Genomic DNA, 22,062 nt, shown 5'->3' with positions numbered 1-22,062 from the left:
ATTAATACTGGCTGCCATGTATAGCCTATCTGTGCTGAAAAATGGCGTTAAACCCTACAACAACAACAGATACATGTATATTCAAAGAAAAGAGGCCCTAAAAAAAGGAGTGTTTCTAAGTAAAGGAAAATATGGTGAAAATGTAACCCATGTTGCAAGGCAAAATGGCATCTTATCAGAGGTGGTTTGTCATGACAGGTGCATCACACAAGGACGCCATTGTACAAATAACTGAGTACTGTTTTTTGTGTGTTGATTCTTATCTGATCAAAATCAAATTATTCTGTGTTTCACAAATAATGTACCTGACTTTGCTGTGTGGATTTGTGTAAAATGGACCTTAAAAAAAACAAGAGTTCCTAGAAGGGACTTATGTTCTATTGTCTGAAAAGAATTTTCACGGAATCCATAACAAGGCTGTTTCTTCTTTTTAAATGATGAGTGTTGAAAGAATTTCTGATATTCTTGAGCAATAACAAGATTTCAAATCAGCCACTGTTGTGGCCTGTAATGGATGTCAGATCAATTCAGTCTTCATTTAGAACCAACCAGACATCATTAGAAGTCTTTGGGTCAAAACTATCTGTCAATATAACCATCCACTCAGGAGATGTTCTTGAAGCAAAAAGAACTCTAACACTGACATGAAGGAACCATTTCCAAAGCCAAAATAGATCTCATTCTGCCTGTTTATAAATTATAATTTTTCTTGTATATGCAATATTTTGCAAGTGTTATTGTCAAATCTTTCTCCATAGTATGTACAGATTCAGTATTTTTTATGAGTTCAGAATTACTATTAGCCTCAAATGTTTACAGCTTTTTCATGATACGACTATTAAGCTTATGCCAAATAATTATCTTTGGTCTCCAAAATAAAAAGTTCATTCATTATACTGTACATTATTTGATTTCACTTTAAACTGTGGATTCTGTTTTTCTCTTCTAATGCATATTAATGCATCACCCAAGTTACTGGATCAATTTTTATTTATTTTAAATTACCTATCTGTCAAACTTTCCGAAGACCACAACAAAACACATTCATAATTAGCACAGTGTAAGTACGTATCATAAAAATGTATCTGCATAGAATTAGGAAAAAGCAATTGCCTAATGAAGTCATCCATATATAAGTACAATTAAGACAAAGGGCTCTCATGGTGTGGGGGGACGAAAAACAAATACGATCTCAGCATGTGGCTGTGTATGAATTGTTACTCAAGAGAATGTAATTATTTGTTCCCATGTCTCTACTATGGATATTTTTGTTTTGCAATATCCTAATCAGTGTCAGAAAATAAATTTGCCTGCTGACATACAGCTCTGAATAGGCAATAGCCAGCCCTATATTTGCAATAGCTAGCCCTGAATTTGCATTAGCCAGCCCTGTATTGGTATTAGATAGTCCTGAAATGGCATTAACCAGGCATGTATTGGCATCTGCCAGCCCTGAATTGGCATTAGTTAGCAGTGTATTTGTATTAGAAAGCTCCGAAATGGCATTAACTCCCCCTGAATTGGCATCAGTCAGATATAAATTTGCATTAGCCAGGCCTGTATTGGCATCAGACAGTCCTGAATTGACAGGTGATGACAGGAATTAGGATTACTATGCATGGATGACTCTGCCAGGTAGGTACCAAATACTGAGCAGACATATAATGTCTGGCATAAATAACAAATAGAAGACCTGCCCACTAAAACAGACTTTTTCATGACAATATTTAGAAGCATTAAAAACCATAGCCATCAATATCTAGTTGCCTGATTGGGTTGTAACTGTGACAAACCTAGTTACCCAAGGATAACAATTAGTTGCCCCAGGTTGCTGGGCAATGAATTTTTCTACCCCAGGTTAGTAACTTTAGAGGTCAGTTGGCATTTTTGACTAAAAAGTACCTGTCTAAGCAATTGTCTCAGAGTATCATGAACATTTTTTTAGTTTATGTAATTAATCAGTACAGGGTATCTTGATGAAGTGTCTTCTAAAATGGTTCTTTGCTGTATTGTAAAGCATTTGGTTCCCATAGTATGTTGTACTTATTTGACAGCCATATAAAGTAGTTAATTTCTGCATCGAAAAGCATTTGGTTCCTGGAGTAGGTTGTGCATATGTTGACAGCCACATAAAGTAGTTCCTTGCTGTATTGTAAAGCATCTGGCACCCAGAATAGGTTGTACATATCTGACAGCCATATAAAGAAGTTCCTTGTTACATTGAAAAGCATTTGTTTCCAAAAGTAGGTTGTGCATATCTGAGAGCCAAATAAAGTAGTTCCTTGTGTATTGTAAAGCATTTGGTTCCCAGATTAGGTTGCACATATTTGACAGTCATATAAAGTAGTGTAGGTCTCAGCCAAGAATTAAACAGATCATATGCTACCATGACTGGAATTTTCCTGGCTTGAAAACCAACTTCTCAAAATGTTTCCTCAAAGAGAAAACAATCAAAATATCTATCTGTATTCTATCATACCATTATTTTCCTTTGATTACAGTAGTGTGATTCCTGAGGAATACTATGATAGCATCAAAGTATCTTACAATGTTATAACTAAATTACTCAGTTGTGACATGTCAGTCAAACTTCATAGTGTTTCCTCATCCCTTTACCTACATGGAAAGTCTGCCAGTAGCTTCTCATGGATCGGTGTTTCTTCCCTGGGTTTTCCAGGGTTCTTCCTCCACCAGTCATACTGGCTGCCATGTATAGCCTATCTTGTGCTGATAAATGGCTTTAAACCCTAGAACAATAACAACAACAATTACCTAAAGCTAAAATCAGAAGGGTTATTATACTAAGCCTGGTGTTACATGTAATAATTTTACATGTAACAATGTTACATGCAATAACTTTACATGTTATATAATGTTACATGTTAAATAATGTTACAGTTCACCATGTGGGATATGCTTCCACATAATCCTCAAATCTGGAAATTCATTTTCTTTAATTTAATGCAAAATGACATTATAATTTTTAAAAAATTGTGGCATATAATAAATGATTTATACATGCAAACAAGAGTGGACTGGACTTTGAATTACTTTTGAACTACCAATCAATATTTGATTCAATAAGACATTTAAGACAATTAGTGAGAGACCAGACTAAAAAGAAAAACATTTTGGACTTAAATCCATGTGATATCCCTGTCACATGGATGAGAAGTAATAATATTTTACCATTCTGATGAGAAAGCTGGCAATCTCCACATGGTCATTAGCAGCAGCAATATGGAGGGCTGTGAATCCTTCACTCATCTGTACATTAACTATACCTTTCTTCCTTGAAGCAATGATTTCTACAGCCCTTTGAAAATGATGAAAAACCTCTCATTTATTTACCTACTCATTTTTGTATTTAATAATAATTTATAAATTTATTTGTATTTACTTATTTTCAATAAACATAAAACTGGATCTATATATTTTTCAATGTCTTCATCATCATCATCATTATTATCACCATTTCCATCACCATCATTATAATCAGCTCAGAAGCTGCAGCAGGGAAACTAGTTATTCAACACTGTTGCAATGAGAGGCAAGGATAATATTCCAGTAGAAATTTTACTCTGCATAAATCTTTGTAAACTTTGAGTAAAATATTCACTCTGTACAATTCTTTTTAAGCTTTGAGTTAGAAAACTCACTTTGCATAAATATTTTTTAATATCACATATAAAATTCACTTGGCATAAATCTTTGTCAACTTCAAGTATAAAATGTACTTTTCATAAATCTTTGTTAACTTAAAGTATCAGGGTTCATACAGAATTCTGAATAATAAATTGAAAAACTTTTCCCAAACCTTCAAGGACCACAAACATAGATTTCCAAGACCTATTTTCACTAACATTTTGTACACAAGTTATGTTTAATGAGAAAACAACAAAGGCAAAATACTACAATATTGTTTAATGATGAAATTCAAACTATAATTAAGCAAAAGAAAGAAACGAGGAAAACTCAACTACATCTGAATCTAACAACCTTGGACAATATTATTCATGATTATGAAAAGAAATTAAAATGTTTGGGTTTATTTAATTTTCAAAGACTTTTAAGACCTCAGGGTAATCTGCTCAATTTTCCCAAAATTTCAAGGCCTTGAAAATGCTACCTCATTTTTCCCAAACTGTCAAAGACCTCCAAAGACTGTAAGAACCCTGAGTATATAATGCGCTCTGCATAAATCTTGTTAACTTTGAGTATAAAATTCACTCTGCATAAATCTTTGTTAACTTCAAGTAAATAATTCGCTCTATATAATTCTTTGTTAACTTTGAGTAAAAGATTGAGTCTGCATATTTCTTTGTTAACTTGGAGTAAAAAATTCATTCTAAAATTCTTTGTTGACTTTGAGTATAAAATTCACTATTAATTCTTTGTAAACTTTTAGTAAAAATACACTCTGTACAATTCTTTGTTAACTTTGAGTATAAAATTCACTCTGAATAATTCTTTCATTAGCATGAGTACAAAATTCACTCTGTATAATTATTTTGTTAACACTGAGTATAAAATTTTGTTAGCTTTGATCTGGGAGGATTAATATCTCGTCTTCTGTCATACTGTAAACATCTGACAGATTTCTGACAATTTAAGTCTCGGACATCTTGTACAAATTATGAAAGTAAATTTAATTTGAGGAAGAAAAACATGTCTAGTAAAATAGTCTATTGCCAATAACTATTTTCTGATACATACTGTTTGAAATTTCTTAATGTTGCAAAGTGAAGTATGTTGAATCCTTTTTTGTTGATGACAGTATAGTCTGCAGTTTTGCTTTGAAGCACGAATTTGACAAGGTCGGGCTGACTCTCCCTTTGTATAATTGCATCATGCATAGGTGTGTCTTGGTCTTTGTCCTGGAAATGAGTCATGCATCAGAAATAAGATATTTTATTGAATATCTACATCAAATAGCAGCTATAACTCAAAGTTTGCCGAACAACAATTAAACGAAAACAGGACCTCATATTTATTTTTAATTAGCTCTAAAATTAAATTCTGGTGCAAAAAATATCAGGTCAAAAGAAAATAACTCCAAAATATTTCTCTGCATGTCAACTCAATATCATGCATCAAAACAACTATGATCATGATGAATTTTGGACTCTAATATTTGTGTGTGTGTGTGATTTGGATTCTTAAGGAAGCTTGAACAATTTTCCAGTCATATTGCTATTTTGCCTGCAGTGTGGCAGTCTATAGTGACATCTAGCACTGGGACATGATGCCACAGACATATAGCATAATATTCCACTGAGTCACATTATCTTGACACCTGGCCAACCAGTCCTACCATTAACTTTTTAATGCTTAGAGCCAAGCATGGCAACTTTTAGTACCATTTTTATAAGTCTTTGTTATGACTTGGCTGGGGTTTGAAGATGCGACCTCCCGCAACTGAGGCGGATGCTCAAACCTAACATCTGGCAAGAAAGGATTTAAGAAGCTGCATAGTACTTGCAACTAATTAAAAAAATGTCCTTAGTATTTGGGGAAAAAATCCCAGAAATGAAATCATAATATCCCTAAAAGTTTTTTAAGATGTGTTACATATTATATACTTTGATTTCACCACTGATGTGGTGATGGGTTTCAATTTCTATTCATTTCATGGTCACTACAACTCCAGTGACAATAATCCTTCTGCAGAAACAACAAGAACTTTAACTCCAGCCAAAATTTTAAGTCCTGGTTAAAAGCATGAAAATCAATACCCATCAAAATTAATTTTAAAGTTAATTAACAGTATGCATGTACAATACCTTGATGGTCACATTAGCTCCCTTCTTGATCAGCTGTCGGGTGCAAGGGAGGCTGGCCTTCCCTATAGCAACATGCAGCGCTGTTTGACCTTTCTTATTCTGTTTGTCAATCTTAGCACCATGATCCAAGAGTACTGACAATGTCCCTTCCTCCTTGCTGTGAAAATAGATGACTGTGTTTTATTAGTATATGCAATAAATTGAAGGGCTTTCATGAGCAGAACATTTCCACAAAGTTAACAAGAAATTTAACTTTGTGTACAATATATTTGTAGCATAGACTGTGATGGAACAAAGTCAATTTACATGACAATGTTATAGTAGTAGAAGATTAATTCACAAATAAGAGGCACAGTCTTGTATTACTCACCTGACTGAAATTTTCCTAATAGCCAAATGCAAAAGCAATTGACCCATAAATCTAGATTAGTAGGAATCGTTCTGCCAAAACATCTTCCATTGCTATTGACTGGTTATGCAGCTGTTCTCATTCTGCAGAAACGTCTTCCATTGCTACTGACTGGTTATGCAGCTGTTCTCATTCTGCAGAAACGTCTTCCACTGCTACTGATTGGTTATGCAGCTGTTCTCATTCTGCAGAAACGTCTTCCATTGCTATTGACTGGTTATGCAGCTGTTCTCATTCTGCAGAAACGTCTTCCATTGCAATTGACTGGTTATGCAGCTGTTCTCATTCTGCAGAAACGTATTCCATTGCTACTGACTGGTTATGCAGCTGTTCTCATTCTGCAGAAACGTCTTCCACTGCTATTGACTGGTTATGCAGCTGTTCTAATTCTGCAGAAACGTCTTCCATTGCTATTGACTGGTTATGCAGCTGTTCTCATTCTGCAGAAACGTCTTCCATTGCTACTGAGTGGTTATGCAGCTGTTCTAATTCTGCAGAAACGTCTTCCATTGCTATTGATTGGTTATACAGCTGTTCTAAGATTTCTTGTCTTTTTTTTTAACCATCATCCATATTCAATGGCACAACAACGTCATTTGGTGTAGACAGAAAGAACTATGTCATGATACTTACTCTCCAATGTTACTTTTACTGATGTGTAGATTCTCAGAAGTCATTTAAAGTTTTTTATTTTTATTAATGTTGCTCTTATCTGATGGAAGATTGGCATCATTTGCAAACATTTCAAAGGCTTTTATGTTCTTTCAAGTACAGTTAAATTATGTTGAGCATGTTTGCGATGAAGTGATTTCTATTTTTAGTAATACCAGCCATATCTGATAGTTGATCAAAATCATTTATCTAGAACTGAAAGACATCTATCCCATGATGCTTTGTGCCAGTTAGGAGAAGGGAGGAGTTGCACCACCTGGTGTTTGCACTGGACAACTATTTTAAGGGTCAGGGAGACTATATGTCTACACAATAATGAAAATTTGAAAAAGGTACAATAAATATTGGATTCTTAAAAAAACTTTGTTCCATTTATTTTACAAATCTGTGTATTCTAAAATCCTTATATATATATAAGGATTTTAGAAAGAGTTAGACTTTGTAAGCTTGATTTTGGCTGGAAATAGGATGATATGCGAATCATGGCATTAAGGAGGCCTTTGAATCTGAGCCATTTTCTGCACCCATTTTATCAAAGAGTAAAAAGTGATAAATACCATGTTGTTTTTCTGACATTCAAGATACAAATCAGATTCTTATACATTTACAATTTGTACAGATTTCTATCTTGATTAAAGAGTTTTCTGGATAACTAAATCATGCAGATTTTAATTTTATTATGACATCATACTATATACATGTACTGTACACAGGGCCGACAAGAGGGGGGACAACTGGAGATATATCCCCGGGGCCTGGACCCATAAGGGGGCCTGGACCAAACATCACTTTTTAATTTTATAAAAGAAAACTTTTGTTTGAAGAAGAACTAGGAGAGGCCCTGGTGTTACTTACCTCAGGGCTCGTGATCACTCTCTACGGCCCTGACTGTACACATGTTCTTTTCTAAGCTTTACAATATCTCTACTCAATTACGCATGCTTGATGCTGTTGCCATAATGACGTAAATGTAAAAAGGACAACAAATACCAACTGATATCTCACAGTTGAATGCATCGAGGTAACTAATAAATGCATTCCTTTTTAAAAGTCATATTTTACAACTGTTAAAGCTGCTAAAGACCCCATAATTGACATTGCTTTTCATTCTTAAATAAATTCCTAAACTGTCCAATGCTTAAATCAGTCACCTTTATTTGAACAGCCATCAACAAAATGTGATTGTTCCATACAACTGGCAAACAAGATACTTAATGACAAAATTGATTTATTAACCATATGTTACGTCAAAGTGTTGATGATTTGATCCCGGTTTGTTTATTTTATTATTAACACTCCTGTCTGTGAGTAGCAAAAACAAACATTGTTTATACAATCACAGGCTATAGTACAGTCATGCTACTTTAAGTTTTTCCACACACATGATCATGTGATCAATTTATAACATTAACGAATCACTAGAACTGGACCAGTCAAAAGATGGAATAAATTGACACACCTTTAAATTTGCATAGGTCAGTATGTGTTATCCAACTGACTGTATTTTCATATATGATTCTTCAAATTTTCTTATTTGCTGGACAGATTATTTCCAGATTATTGAAGCAAATTTTCTAGCAATTCTACACCTTGGTTCCCAATTTTGATTTCCAGATCTAGAACATTGATTTCTGGATTAAAGGAGTAAACAGACATTTAAGAATTCATTCCCATTGATCAATGTCTGTATAGTGAGGTTTCCAGATAAACAATGTCTGGATTAATGAGGTTCCTCTGAATATCATCAGCAAACTTATGACAAAAATGTAATTATGGAGCAAGGTTGTGCTTGTGTCTAAAAACTAAAGTATTTACAATTTTTTGTATAATATCCACTTCTGAGTAGGATATCTACTCTGTATATATATATATATATATATATATATATATATATATATATATATATATATATATATATATATGAAAGGAACTGCACTATAGTTGCTCATTGCCTCTATGTTCCTAGCAGTATTGTAACTAATAATATTGAGAAACAAGTAAAATCTGACTGTCTTAAACAAGTAAAATCTGTGTATTCAACATGTAAAATCTAACAGTGTTTTAAACATGTAAAATCCGTGTATTCAACAATTAAAATTTGACTGTGTTTTAAACAAGTAAAATCTGTATATTCAACAAAATAAAATTTGACTGTGTTGTAAACAAATAAAATTTGACCGTGTTTTAAACAAATAAAATTATAAAGTGTTTTAAACAAGTAAAATCTGTGTATTCAACAAAATAAAATTATAAAGTGTTTTAAACAAGTAAAATTTGTGTATTCAACAGTTAAAATTTGACTGTATCTTGAACAAGTAAAATCTGTGTATTCAACTTGTAAAATTTGATTGTGTATTAAACAAGCAAAATCTGTGTATTCAACAAATAAAATTTGACCGTGTTTTAAAGAAATAAAATCTGACTGTATTTTAAACAAATAAAATTTGACTGTTTTAAACAAATAAAATTTGACTGTGTTTTAAAGAAATAAAATCTGTATTTTAAACAAATAAAATGTGACTGTGTTTTAAACAATCTTATTCATATTTTTATACATCATTTTTACCTAAAAGTCTTTTCTTTTTTATTTACATTGTGTGCTTGGCTTGACATATTTGATCTCAGTAGGAGGTGTTCTTTAAAGTCGAATAATGTTGTTTATCAAACCTTAATATTGCTATCTTATCACAGAAATGATGCTAAAACTATTAGAAAAATTAGCAGATATGCAATTAATTTTCAAATTAAAAAGACAAATATTAAAACAAACAAGTTTTATGCTCATTTCTGTTATGAGAATCTACCACCAGTATAGGGGGTGGGGGTGGACATTAAAGACATTATATATTGTTAGTATCTAAAGATTAAGGTTCAACTTGAAGTAAAATGTAAGGAAAGTTTGTCAAGTCAATATTTAAAATCATAACGACAACAATTTAGAAATTCAATTAAAATACAGTGCAATTAAATATACTGAATGTCAGTGTAAACAAATAATATATAGCTTTAAATCATGTACAATGAACAAGATGGTTTGTAGCTCACAAGGTATGGTTGCAGTTATGGGATTTTTAAAAAATATATTTACTTTTGCAACAAACTTTAACCTTTCTATTACTTGACTTGTAGTTTGGGGATATTGATTGTTGACTGAAATCCATCAGATTTTATCCATTTTGTCCCTTAACTCTTAATATGCAATAAAAAGGTAAAAAAAAAAATAATATATTTATATCATTTTAAATCAGAATAATTGAAAAAAATTGAAATAATTTCATTTTTTCTATTATATTTTTTAACATACAATGTCCACAGCAACTGGGATGTAAATACAAAACTTCTGTCAGACATGAAATAGCAACACCTCACTAATGTAATAAATTACATTACATCAAGAAAATTTGAGCATGAGCAAAACAATGACAATTACTCAGTATTGTATTTTAAATTTTGTGCTGCATTTGTAATCTTGTTCCAGCTATTTTCCAGTGCTTGACCAATTCTTGCAGCTTATGCCAATTAAATTAAAACTGATATTAAATTCTTGTTCCAGCTTAGACAAATATCTGAAATACAGCCAGCTTCCATCTTAGACAGACATCTGGAATACAGCCAATTGTGATGCACATTATTAGGTATATCTTGGGTTAACGCTGTTTTAAGTTAGGTCAGCATTAGTTGCCATTATCTACAGTTATCTTACCCATATGCTGCATAGTGTAGAGCTGTATCTCCTTCATTGTCCTCCATTTCTATATTTGCCTTCTTTTGTATGAGATATGTGACCACCTCCTTTCGACCCTCGTAAGAAGCCAGGTGTAAACTTGTCTTACTCTCTATCTGCATGTTGACCTATGGTTTAAATGAGCTTTGGGTTAGTACACATCATATAAGATTCTAATCTTTCTTGGAGACAACTTCTTTGTTTCTAATACTGTATCAAAAACATTTCCATTAAGGTTCTTCTAGAAGGAGTGGGACAGTTCAGACTGGTAAGCATCTGACTTGTATGAATCATGCCACATTCATGCACACGGCATTCAAAACTGGCTTGCTCTTTAAAGCACTCTTAGAGATGGGTACATAAATTGACTCAAGTCTATTTGTTGTGTCTGAAGTGTGTGCCAAAAATAGCTGATAACAGCAGCTCTTTCTTGTTTAAACTGAAAGATCTCATTCAATATAGATTATGTAATAATAATAATAATAACAATAATAATATTCTTCTTATTATTATTATTATTGAGAATGGATGTCAATAACATATTAAAGAGAAAAAGGACACATTTTAAGATGATAAAAAAGTTGCAGGGCAGATTAATGAGACGATTTGAGAATCCTGCAGAGAAACCAAGCAATACATCATATTCATTAAATATTAATAACATATAAATAACAATTATCCATGACAAGCTGTCATACATCTGCACATGGTAATTTTCCTTAGACATCTCTGATTAAATGGAATTATTGTGGGATTTAATTTGTTTTCTCATTTTATTTAATTAAAAAACTCACTTTAATATCAAGAATGCTGCATTTTTTTATGAATTAAGAAGTGACTTATTTTACTTTCACCAGAGTGTGAAGCTGGTGTGTAAAGAACAATCATAAAATGATGTGTTTACTTAAGAATTACTTCAATTAAGAATGGATGAATAATAATAATAATAATAGTACAGTAGTCGATGATTATAATACTGTCACTGAGAGTCACTGTGTAGACCACCTTGTTACTGAAAATGCATTTTAATGCTGTTCACTGTACATGAAATCAAAGTACTACACAATGAAATGACCTAACTGCCTTACAACAAGATTAATGAAACCTCTTGCAGTGAGAGTGTGCTCTAAAAATGATAATAATAACAACATCAACAACAACAACAACCATAATCCCTCAAAGGGTCTGACTCTCATCTGTCAAAAACGTTTTGTCCAGGAATTTATGATAAGACCATATCTTCTTTTTAATTGCTGAGTTTTACAATCATCTTTGGTATTCTTGAGCGATAAAAGATCAGCACCACTTTCATATATGCCAAACTAGACACTGTTTGAAGACGTTTGGTGGAAACTCCATGCTGATGTAACCATCCATTCAGAATAATTAGTTAAAAGATTTTCAATATGTTCTTTGTGGCAGCTATATTTGAGGTCAAACTGACACCAGTTTCATTCAGGACCAAGTAGATCTCACAATTAGTCTTCTGGTGAAAATTCTACATCAATGTGATTTTCCTTTCAGAGGGAATAGACAAAAACAAGATTTTTAAGATGACTGCCATGGCCGATATAATAGATGTCTGATTGGAACCATTTTCATTTAGTACCAACTAGACATCATAAGAAGTATTCTGGTGCAAATGCAATGCGGATATGATGTTCCCAATCTACAAGTAGTAGTATAAGATTTTCAAAATGGCAGCAATTGCAGCCATATTGAATATCAGACTGGTACAGTGTTTTAATTTAAGACCAATATGACACAATAAGAAGTCTTCTGGTGCTAACATCAAGCTATGACTTTTTGTTCAGGAGGAGTAGCAACAGCAAGATTTTCAATACTTGATGGACAAATGTGGATGTCAGACTGGCACCATTTTCATATACAGCCAAATAAACATCATAAGAAGTCTTCTGGTGAAAACCCCATGCTAATATGACTTTCCATTCAGGAAGAGTGATAACAAGACTTTCAATATGGCTGCAGTGGTGGCCATTTTAAACATCAGATATCACCATTTTCATTTAGGATCATCATAAAGTCTTGTGGTGAAAACCATATGTTGATATGATCATCCATTCAGGAGAATCAGTGACAAAATGGCTGCTGTGGCAGCCATATTGGAAGCCTGAGCAGCATAATTTTCATTGAGGACCAACTAGATCTTGGGATAATATTTGTGTAAAGTTTCATCACAATCCTATAAGTAGTTTCAAATTTAAAGCATTAAGAAACTTGTGCCAACAGATGGATGAATATCATCCCATAAGCTCTAGTGGTCTATAACCAGTACAGATGGAAGGATGTCAGACATAATGCTATCCCATAAACTCCTCTAGTCTATAACCAGTACAGATGGAAGGATGTCAGACATTATGCCATCCCATAATCTCCTCTGGTCTATAACCAGTACAGATGGAAGGATGTCAGACATTATGCCATCCCATAATCTCCTCTAGTCTATAACCAGTACAGATGGAAGGATGTCAGACATTATGCCATCCCATAATCTCCACTAGTCTATAACCACTACAGATGGAAGGATGTCAGACATTATGCCATCATATAATCTCCTCTGGTCTATAACCAGTACAGATGGAAGGATGTCAGACATTATGCCATCCCATAATCTCCTCTGGTCTATAACCACTACAGCTACTGATACCTTGTCAGGAGACTTTTCTAAGATGGATTTCACAGTTTCCAAGTCTCCCTTTGCTGCTGCTTGTACAAGAGTTATTTCCCCTGGGACAGCCCCGGGTACTCCCCGAAGGAGATCAACAAACAGCTGAGCAAGGGCATCGGCTACAACTAAAATCAAATTGAAAAGAATGTGTTAAAATGTTGAGGTTACTAATGTTCAAATTTTATAAACTAGCTAGTATGTAAACGGCTTGCTTTTAAATGCATACTGACCTAGCAAGTATGTAAACAGCTTGCTGTTATATGCATACTGACCTAGCTAGTATGTAAACAACTTGCTGATACATGCATACTGACCTAGCATGTAAACAGCTTGCTGTTACATTCATACTGACCTAGCAAGTATGTAAACAGCTTGCTGATACATGCATACTGACCTAGCATGTAAACAGCTTGCTGATACATGCATACTGACCTAGCAAGTATGTAAACAGCTTGCTGATACATGTATACTGACCTAGCAAGTATGTAAACAGCTTGCTGATACATGCATACTGACCTAGTCAGCATTTAAGCAGCTTGCTGCTACATGCATACTGACCTAGTTAGTATGTAAATAGCTTGCTCTTACATGCATACTGACCTAGTTAGCATATAAGCAGCTTGCTGTTATATGCATACTGACCTAGTATGTAAATAGCTTGCTGTTACATGCATACTGACCTAGATAGTATGTAAACAGCTTGCTGTTACATCCTTACTGACCTAGCAATTATATAAACAGCTTGCTGTTACATGCATACAGACCTAGTCAGTATGTAAACAGCTTGCTGTTACATGTATACTGACTTAGCAAGTATGTAAACTGCTTGTTGTTAGAGGCATAATGACCTAGTAAGTATGTATACAGGTTGCTGCTCATGCATACTGACCTAGTTAGTATGTAAGCAGTTTGCTGTTACATGAATACTGACCAAGTAAGTATGTAAACAGCTTGCTGTAACATACATACCGATGGACACCATACAATATCATGAAGACATGTCATGTATTAGATGCAGAGGTTAAACAACTGAGTTAATGCACCTGGGATAAAATAGATTTGTGACTAAAAAGCACACTGTATCCAAATTATTACACTTTTTCATTAGATTTAAACAAATATGTACCTTTCTTAAAATTTTCTGTGGCTTTATGTCACACTAAGCATTATACTGTAGGAGTAAATGGTCAAGAACATTGTATATACTTGCTTATAAGTGGAGTCCAACTGAAAAAAGCCATACAGACCCTGATCTGCTATCACACGACACACCTGCAGATTAGGGGTCAATGTTGTTTGTTTTACTGATCACTCCTAATAAACTGCATAGACCCAGATCAGTCAGCACTTTATGGACTCCACTTATAAAAGAGCATATATGGTTAATATTCAGGTTAATATCCAATCATTTTTCTAATACTGTAAGGAGTCAATAAGGGCAAAGCTTCACTGAGAAGCACTGGGAACTATCACATGACCATTAATAGCCAATCACATTAGAGAAAACATGGCTGATTAAGTATGAATTACAGCAGAATGACAGACAAGTTTCTGAGAGTTTATCATGGATTGTTATGCCTGAAAAGTTTCAGTCAGAAATCATACTGCATAACATCTCACCGATCAGAAAGCAAATTACATTTACAGATGTGATTAAAGTTTGCTCAAACAAGGAGAAAGATTATAATCATTTATGCAAAGGCTAAAACAAAAATAAAACATTATGAGAGAGAGACAGGGAGAGAGAGGGGGAGGGAGAGAGAGAGAGGGGAGATCTCAGGTGTTATAGTGAAAAATTACCATTCATGTTTCTTGATAAATCTTCAGCATCAACATCTTCTTCATCATCGCTGTCTTCTTCATCTGATGCATTGACTTGAGGAGCACCTTCTTCCTTTAGCTTATTTTCACAAGGCATACAACAGGTTGGATTAAGAACCCAGATATGACCATCTGGAACTTTCACCTTCAAATCACCATCTTTGTCAATCCTTACAATCCGTCCCACTTGGCCAAGTGCCTGCAAAAAATGAGAGCCAGTCCTAATGCCAAATGAAACAGTTACTGAGTTGATACCAGTTTATTTCAAAGGAAGATTATATCTTCAGACTTGTCACTCAATCTTTTCTCCAAGGGTTTAACAGAATTGTCATTCCTTTCCTGAAACCCTTGTTCTGCCTAAAATTGAAACAGATGGTACCAATGATAATAAAAAGAGTTATCTATCTATCTATCTATCTATCTATCTATATATATATATATATATATATATATATATATATATATATATATATATATATATATATATATATATATATATATATATATATATATATATATAACAAACAATTAGGTTTGGAGTAAAAACACAAAAATCATACTTAGTTACATATAATCACAAGATATTTTCAAAACTTTGTCAAAGATTGCCGGTAGTATTTTTTAATACTGCAGAAGCAAAAGTTTATGTGGATAAAATTTTCTTGATATTCAACATGGACTATGCTAGATGGGACACAATTTCATGGACTATGCTAGATGGGACACAATTTCATGGATGTGAACCTATTACAAGTCTCAAAATAGCACATGTAGGCTTTGTGTCTAATTTTGTGAAATTCTAAAAAACTAACAAATCTCCAACAACATCTTTGATTTTTCAGTATCTGATGAGCTAGATTTATTAATTTCTGTAAAATTTTCATTTTATGAATATAATTTTCTAAGAAGAAAAAGACAAAAGAATTGTCAGACAATGGCAAAAGAAAACCTGGACAAATGAGGGATCCTATTCCATTAAATATAGTTTTCCATAATAACCAAAAATTATGGATTCCAAACAGAAATTACTCTGACCTCTTAGAAAACCTCTACCATAGTTCTTGATGATCAAAATGCAGTTTGGATCGACTTACATCTTTCATCTCATCATTCCATCCACCATGTCCTTCCTGTAACTCCTTTACAGCATTATAGGAATCCAGTATCTCTACTGGCTGTCCATTTGAAAAGCTGTGGACCTACAATGCAATACAGCAATTATCAATTAAATGTGTCAATGTTTCTCCCATGATCCTAAGAATCATCATACAACTCAGGGTACCAGTGCCTGTGATTTGCTTGTGTATATATTTCAGATGCATTGTTTGTTTGTCAGTGGTTTTTTTTTATTTTTAAGTTTCATTATATGCTACAAATAATTATATTTTGGACTTGACCTTGTCCAAAATCAAGGTCATTTTCTACCTGACCCAAGTCATTGATTTTGGTTTTGTAAACATGTTTATCTCAATCTAAGTCCAGATCATTGGAAATTCCCCATGAAATGCCAGGTCTATCTATTGTTTACTACATTTGATATTATAAGTTTAGAAACAGACCTTTTCATTATAACTAAGATTTTTTCTTGTACAGAATGAAATTTTCCATTATAAATAATATTTACCCTTGTAGCCATAGTAATTACCCTTGTAAGAGCAGTAGAATTTACCATTGTAAGAGCCATAGTATTTACCCAAGTAAGAGCTACAGTATATATCATATAAGAACCATAGTAATTACACTTGTAAGAGCCACAGTAATATCCCCTGTAAGAGCCTTAGTATTTACCCTTGTAAGAGCCATAGTAATTACCCTTGTAAGAACCATAGTAATTACTCTTGTAAGAGCCATAGTATTTACCCTTGTAAGAACCATAGTAATTACTCTTGTAAGAGCCATAGTATTTACCATTGTAAAAGCCATAGTATTTACCCTTGTAAGAGTCATAGCAATTATCCTTGCAAGAGCCATAGTATTTACAATTGTAAGAGCCATAGTAATTATCATTGTAAGAGCCATAGTATTTACAATTGTAAGAGCCATATTATTTACAATTGTAAGAGCCATAGTAATTACCCTTGTAAGAGCCATAGTATTTACAATTGTAAGAGCCATATTTACAACTGTAACAGCCATATTATTTACAACTGTAAGAGCCAAAGTAATTACCCTTGTAAGAGCCATAGTATTTACAATTGTAAGAGCCATAGTAATTACCCTTGTAAGAGCCTGTTTGTTGATAGTCCACTTCTTTGCATCTTCATACTGCACCTTGACAGTTTTACCTCCAAAATGTAGGTCAATCACTGTTCCTAATTCTTTGGTACACTAAAAAAGAAAAGATGGACATTTAAACAAATAAATAAGAAGCACACCAGTTGTAGCTGTGTGTGTCTCTTCTACCCCCACCCAACGCCACCCCACAGTGAAACCTGTATAATACAGTCAAGTGACTAAGGGAAGGTAAAAATGTCATTTACAGATAGGTGTCGAGTGATTTTGCTAGGCCAAAATTGCAATAGGACACTGATTGGTCAAATATTTTGAGGTTACAATACTTGAGGCATTGCTTAAAACAAAAGAAAGAAAAGTTAAATTCTTCTTCATGCTTAAGATGTATTAGAGAAATAATAAAGAAAAAAAAAACATTGAAGCCAGTGAGTAATACTCGAGTCCAGGAAACATTTGCTAGACTTGAGAGTTTTCTTTCTCTAATGATCTCCACTCCTTAACGGCTTGTAACATAAAGTATGTTGTATCTTTAGCACCAGTCTTCCCCATGATGAACATGGCTTGGGTCTCTTGAGTAAGTCTATTTCTTAGAGACTTGTGGATTGCTTTCAGGTCATGAAGTTCCTCATACATTTCTTTGGCAATGTATAGACCTGTTCTCTCACTAATCTAAGCATATGTGATAAATTCTCTTGAAACCTGCATGCTTTATGAAATAATTACCTGGATACAGGCAACTAAATATTTATTTACAATTATATCAGCAAGAATTATTACAGTTGGTGAAGTTGCTAGCTTTTCTCCGGGTTGGTTTTTCAACACATTTGATAAAGATTGCAGAAATAATTCCATACAAGAGAAATATGATTCAATTGATGCATTTTCAGACCAATGCAAATATTGGGTACCTCTGAAATCTGAAGCACGTGAATTAGAGATTGGAACTTATTCAGTGCCTCACTAGACAGACTGTATCCTGCTTTAAGTTCAACTAGAACTTCCTTTTCTTCATCTGGTAGGTTTCAAAAGGCTGAAGTCCCATATGAGACTGAAGCCCATGGGCTAATCAAGCTGTCTGGTGATCAACTGTTTTTGCTGATCATCCAAAGCAGAGATGCAATGTTTTGTACAACCTGTAGTAAAACATTCTTCCTATTTTGTGCCATACAAACTGTGCTAATCGTGCATTCTCCTGTTCCTGGTTTGATAACCATCAATATATCCCCAGCCAGACAGATCTGAACTTTTGTACAGATTTCAGATAGCTAGTAATTTGTTTCTCATCACAACCAATAATTTTGTGATAATGGTCAAAAGACTTGACAAAAAATTCATTAATTTCAGTGGGGACACTTGATATCTGATCAGTGGCGGGCCTGCACTTTCATGCATAATGTAACACCTTCACATGTATGTAAGGCAACTACACTACATATTTCATACATATCGTTAGCCTAGTGTTTGAGAAAAATTGGTATTGACTGGTTCACTGTCACTGCTTTACAACAACAACAGAGGTAATGGCCAATCAAATCTCATGTTATCATGGATTGATTATTAGTACATGAAACTGGTCAAATCTGATCAATTCTTATTCTGATCTCTGGAAAATTGATAGGCCTATGCACAATGATAGATTCTAAAAATCCCTTTGGTGTCCTTGTGTTATTATTCAATGCTAAATGAACTCACAAAACTGACATAAGTACAAATAATAATTAAAATGAAATGTAATAAGAAAATGAATCATAAATCTAAGCTGTTAACTTACCTGCTTACTTCTACTCAATTCTCCAAAATTAGTGCACTACAGTTATTATTTATCACTATTTAGTTAGTTCATTAAATGTCCTATCAGAGCAAATGCAAATGAAGAAATGATGAACTTTTAGGTCACATTGAATGATGGACTTTTCAGTCACAATGAATGATGGACTTTTAAGTCACACTGAATGATATTTTTAGGTCACATTGGATGATAGACTTTTAAGTCACAATGAGTGATAGACTTTTCAGTCACAATGAATGATGGATTTTAAGTCATACTGAATGATGGACTTGAAGTCACAATGAATGATGGACTTTTAAGTCACACTGAATGATGGACTTGAAGTCACATTGAATGATGGACTTTAAGTCATACTGAATGATGGATTTTAAGTCATACTGAATGATGGACTTGAAGTCACAATGAATGATGGACTTTTAAGTCACAATGAATGATGGACTTTAAGTCATACTGAATGACGGATTTTAAGTCATACTGAATGATGGACTTGAAGTCACAATGAATGATGGACTTTCAAGTCACACTGAATGATGGACTTTTAAGTCATACTGAATGATGGACTTGAAGTCACACTGAATGATGGATTTTAAGTCATACTGAATGATGGAGTTGAAGTCACAATGAATGATGGACTTTTAAGTCACACTGAATGATGGACTTGAAGTCACATTGAATGATGGACTTTAAGTCATACTGAATGACGGACTTTCAAGTCAAATTGATGCAATAAGCTCATAATCAGTTTATGTAAACAAAGCATTTTTACATGATACAATTAAATGAATCTGCTAATCAATGAGGCATACATGAAAATAAGGAAAGAACACAGCTCAAGTCCATTGTTTTGAGCCAGGTGTACTGTAATAGTCTTTATCAATTGGGTAAATGACTGTTTAAATATAATGGACTTCACAAATCTCTGTACAATAGATACAGCCTGTTTACATACAAATGGCAGATTCAATTATTTGTCACCAAAATAACAATTTATCAAGTAATTAATGAATAATAATACAATAATCAATATCAAAATAGCAGTTTGCTTGGAAGGTGAATTAGTCAAATATTTTAAGGGTGGCTGTTTGTTGAATATAATTTTCTTTGGAAAGTAGATTACGTTCTTAGGGAAGTCTGATTAGTGGTGGTTGTGTTTAAATTGCTTTCCAACAACTATAGTGTACGTTCTCTCTGGAAAAGCGCTAAGCATACAAGAAAACATTTTCTATACTTAGCTGACATTTAAAGCACTTAAAAATATTTAAGATATATCTGTACAGGGCAGGTAAAATATGCATCTTAAAGAAATCTGCACATAATATCACAAGCACCTGTCAAGATTTGCAAGACTGAATAATTCTTGAAATGTACCTCTAATTTTGAAATGTACCTTTATTCCTGAAATGTACCTAAAGAAATTCTTGAAATGTACCTTTAGTAACATTAAATCACTGTTAGTAAGGACACAGAGGCAACTTATTTGCTATTAAGTGAGTTCAAACATTCACTGAAGAGTAATATTTATTTCAATTGACAATGATTAATTATGGATAAATAGAAGTCCTTCTAGAAGTCCTGATAGCTTTGCTATAGAAGTCTGGGTTGTATGTATATTGAATGGTCACTTCTGTCTTCAGTATGAAGGTGTCCACATAATACAGTCCTGTTTGTGATTAGAAAGGTCTTTACCTGTTCCATATCTTTATTCCAGCCACCATAGATATCATACTTCTGCATTTGTTCAAAACTTGTGATGTCTAAATTCACCCTGACTTTGTCACTGCGCTTCAGGACAACTTCCCCAGGTGATATCACATCTGAAGTTAAGATAACGATATAATTAAACATATTTTACAGACATTAATGCTTTCATCCAAAACTGATTTTTATCTTCTGACTTAGTGATCCCTATGCAAGATGGATACCAGACACATTATCATGAATGTATCATATCTGTCAGAATTCATTAAAGGCAAGACAAATTTTAAAGATTTCAAAAGTGAGATAACAGTTGCTACAAGGACACGGAGCTTGAATAATCTACTCCTTCACTTATTTGCCAAGTGGTTGGTGGCTTTGGCTGAGCAGACTTAAAAAAAAAAATAAGTAACACAAAATTAGACTAACAGAACAAGACCAGTTTCATGTTTCAGTTTCAAAACAATAAGAAATAATTTAAAACTTTTACAGCCTGGCAAGCTGTACTTTTGACTTGATGCAGCCAGTAAGCTGAACAGTGAGCTTTGATACCTGTCCCAAGATTATGTCATGTTTATCTAAATTGTATTGGTGACTGACCTTTGTCCAAAATTGAGGGTAATAGCTGGGCCACCCTGGCTAATGTCTTTTCTTTATAAACAATATATTATAAGTTACACAGCTAATATTTGTTTATGATAGTATCTTATATATTATGATTATTATTATTGTAGGTAAACATGTTTACTTGAGTTTGAAGTCAGGACATCGGTATTCCCCACTAGAAGACATGATCTATATGTTCTTGGTCAGATAGCTTAGTAAAACTGAAATAACAGACCTGATCTTGTTGACAATTTTGTATGTTCTTGAAATGAACTTTTGACCCTCATTCTGGTCCTCATATTGTCCTCTTAGCTTTTTATATAAGCGAAAGTAAACAGAAATTCTGCATTGTAGCATTAATCTTTGCGGAATCAATTCTAGTTATGTTCAGTTAACAGGATTCAATTTATTTATTCAAATCATTCATTGGAATTACAAAGAGATTTTTAATTTAGGTCTAAATTACTAATTTGGAATTACTATCAATTCATTCAAAGACATTTGAATCATATCATTGTTATACATCAAAACTGTTGGCACATGAGCACATTCAAAACTGGAATTAATTCAGACCACTGGAATTCATTTGGAATACCCTATACTGTTGGACGAGTGATAGAACATTTAGTACTATCTGGTATT

General features: G+C 33.4%; 1 protein-coding gene across 2 annotated transcripts in view; it reads right to left on the bottom strand.

The window, feature by feature from the left end:
* LOC149782039 (E3 ubiquitin-protein ligase MIB2-like) overlaps positions 1 to 22,062 on the bottom strand; it is a 56,797-nt gene that overhangs the window by 20,251 nt on the left and 14,484 nt on the right. For both annotated transcript variants that reach the window (XM_089933448.1, XM_089933447.1), the window contains exons 6-14: positions 20,806 to 20,933; positions 17,316 to 17,426; positions 16,193 to 16,297; positions 15,078 to 15,297; positions 13,257 to 13,402; positions 10,568 to 10,716; positions 5,784 to 5,940; positions 4,717 to 4,877; positions 3,190 to 3,316 (exon numbers count right to left, since the gene is read on the bottom strand). In XM_089933448.1, the coding sequence (XP_089789574.1) occupies positions 3,190 to 3,316; positions 4,717 to 4,877; positions 5,784 to 5,940; positions 10,568 to 10,716; positions 13,257 to 13,402; positions 15,078 to 15,297; positions 16,193 to 16,297; positions 17,316 to 17,426; positions 20,806 to 20,933 (1,304 nt within the window). The remainder of the gene's footprint in view (positions 1 to 3,189; positions 3,317 to 4,716; positions 4,878 to 5,783; positions 5,941 to 10,567; positions 10,717 to 13,256; positions 13,403 to 15,077; positions 15,298 to 16,192; positions 16,298 to 17,315; positions 17,427 to 20,805; positions 20,934 to 22,062) is intronic.

This window comes from Sinohyriopsis cumingii, chromosome 15, assembly GCF_028554795.1.
Source record: "Sinohyriopsis cumingii isolate HCF-2022 chromosome 15, ASM2855479v2, whole genome shotgun sequence".
In the NCBI taxonomy this organism is placed as follows: domain Eukaryota; kingdom Metazoa; phylum Mollusca; class Bivalvia; order Unionida; family Unionidae; genus Sinohyriopsis; species Sinohyriopsis cumingii.
The sequence above is the reverse complement of the archived record's forward strand: the minus strand, read 5'-3'. Positions and strand labels throughout refer to the sequence as shown.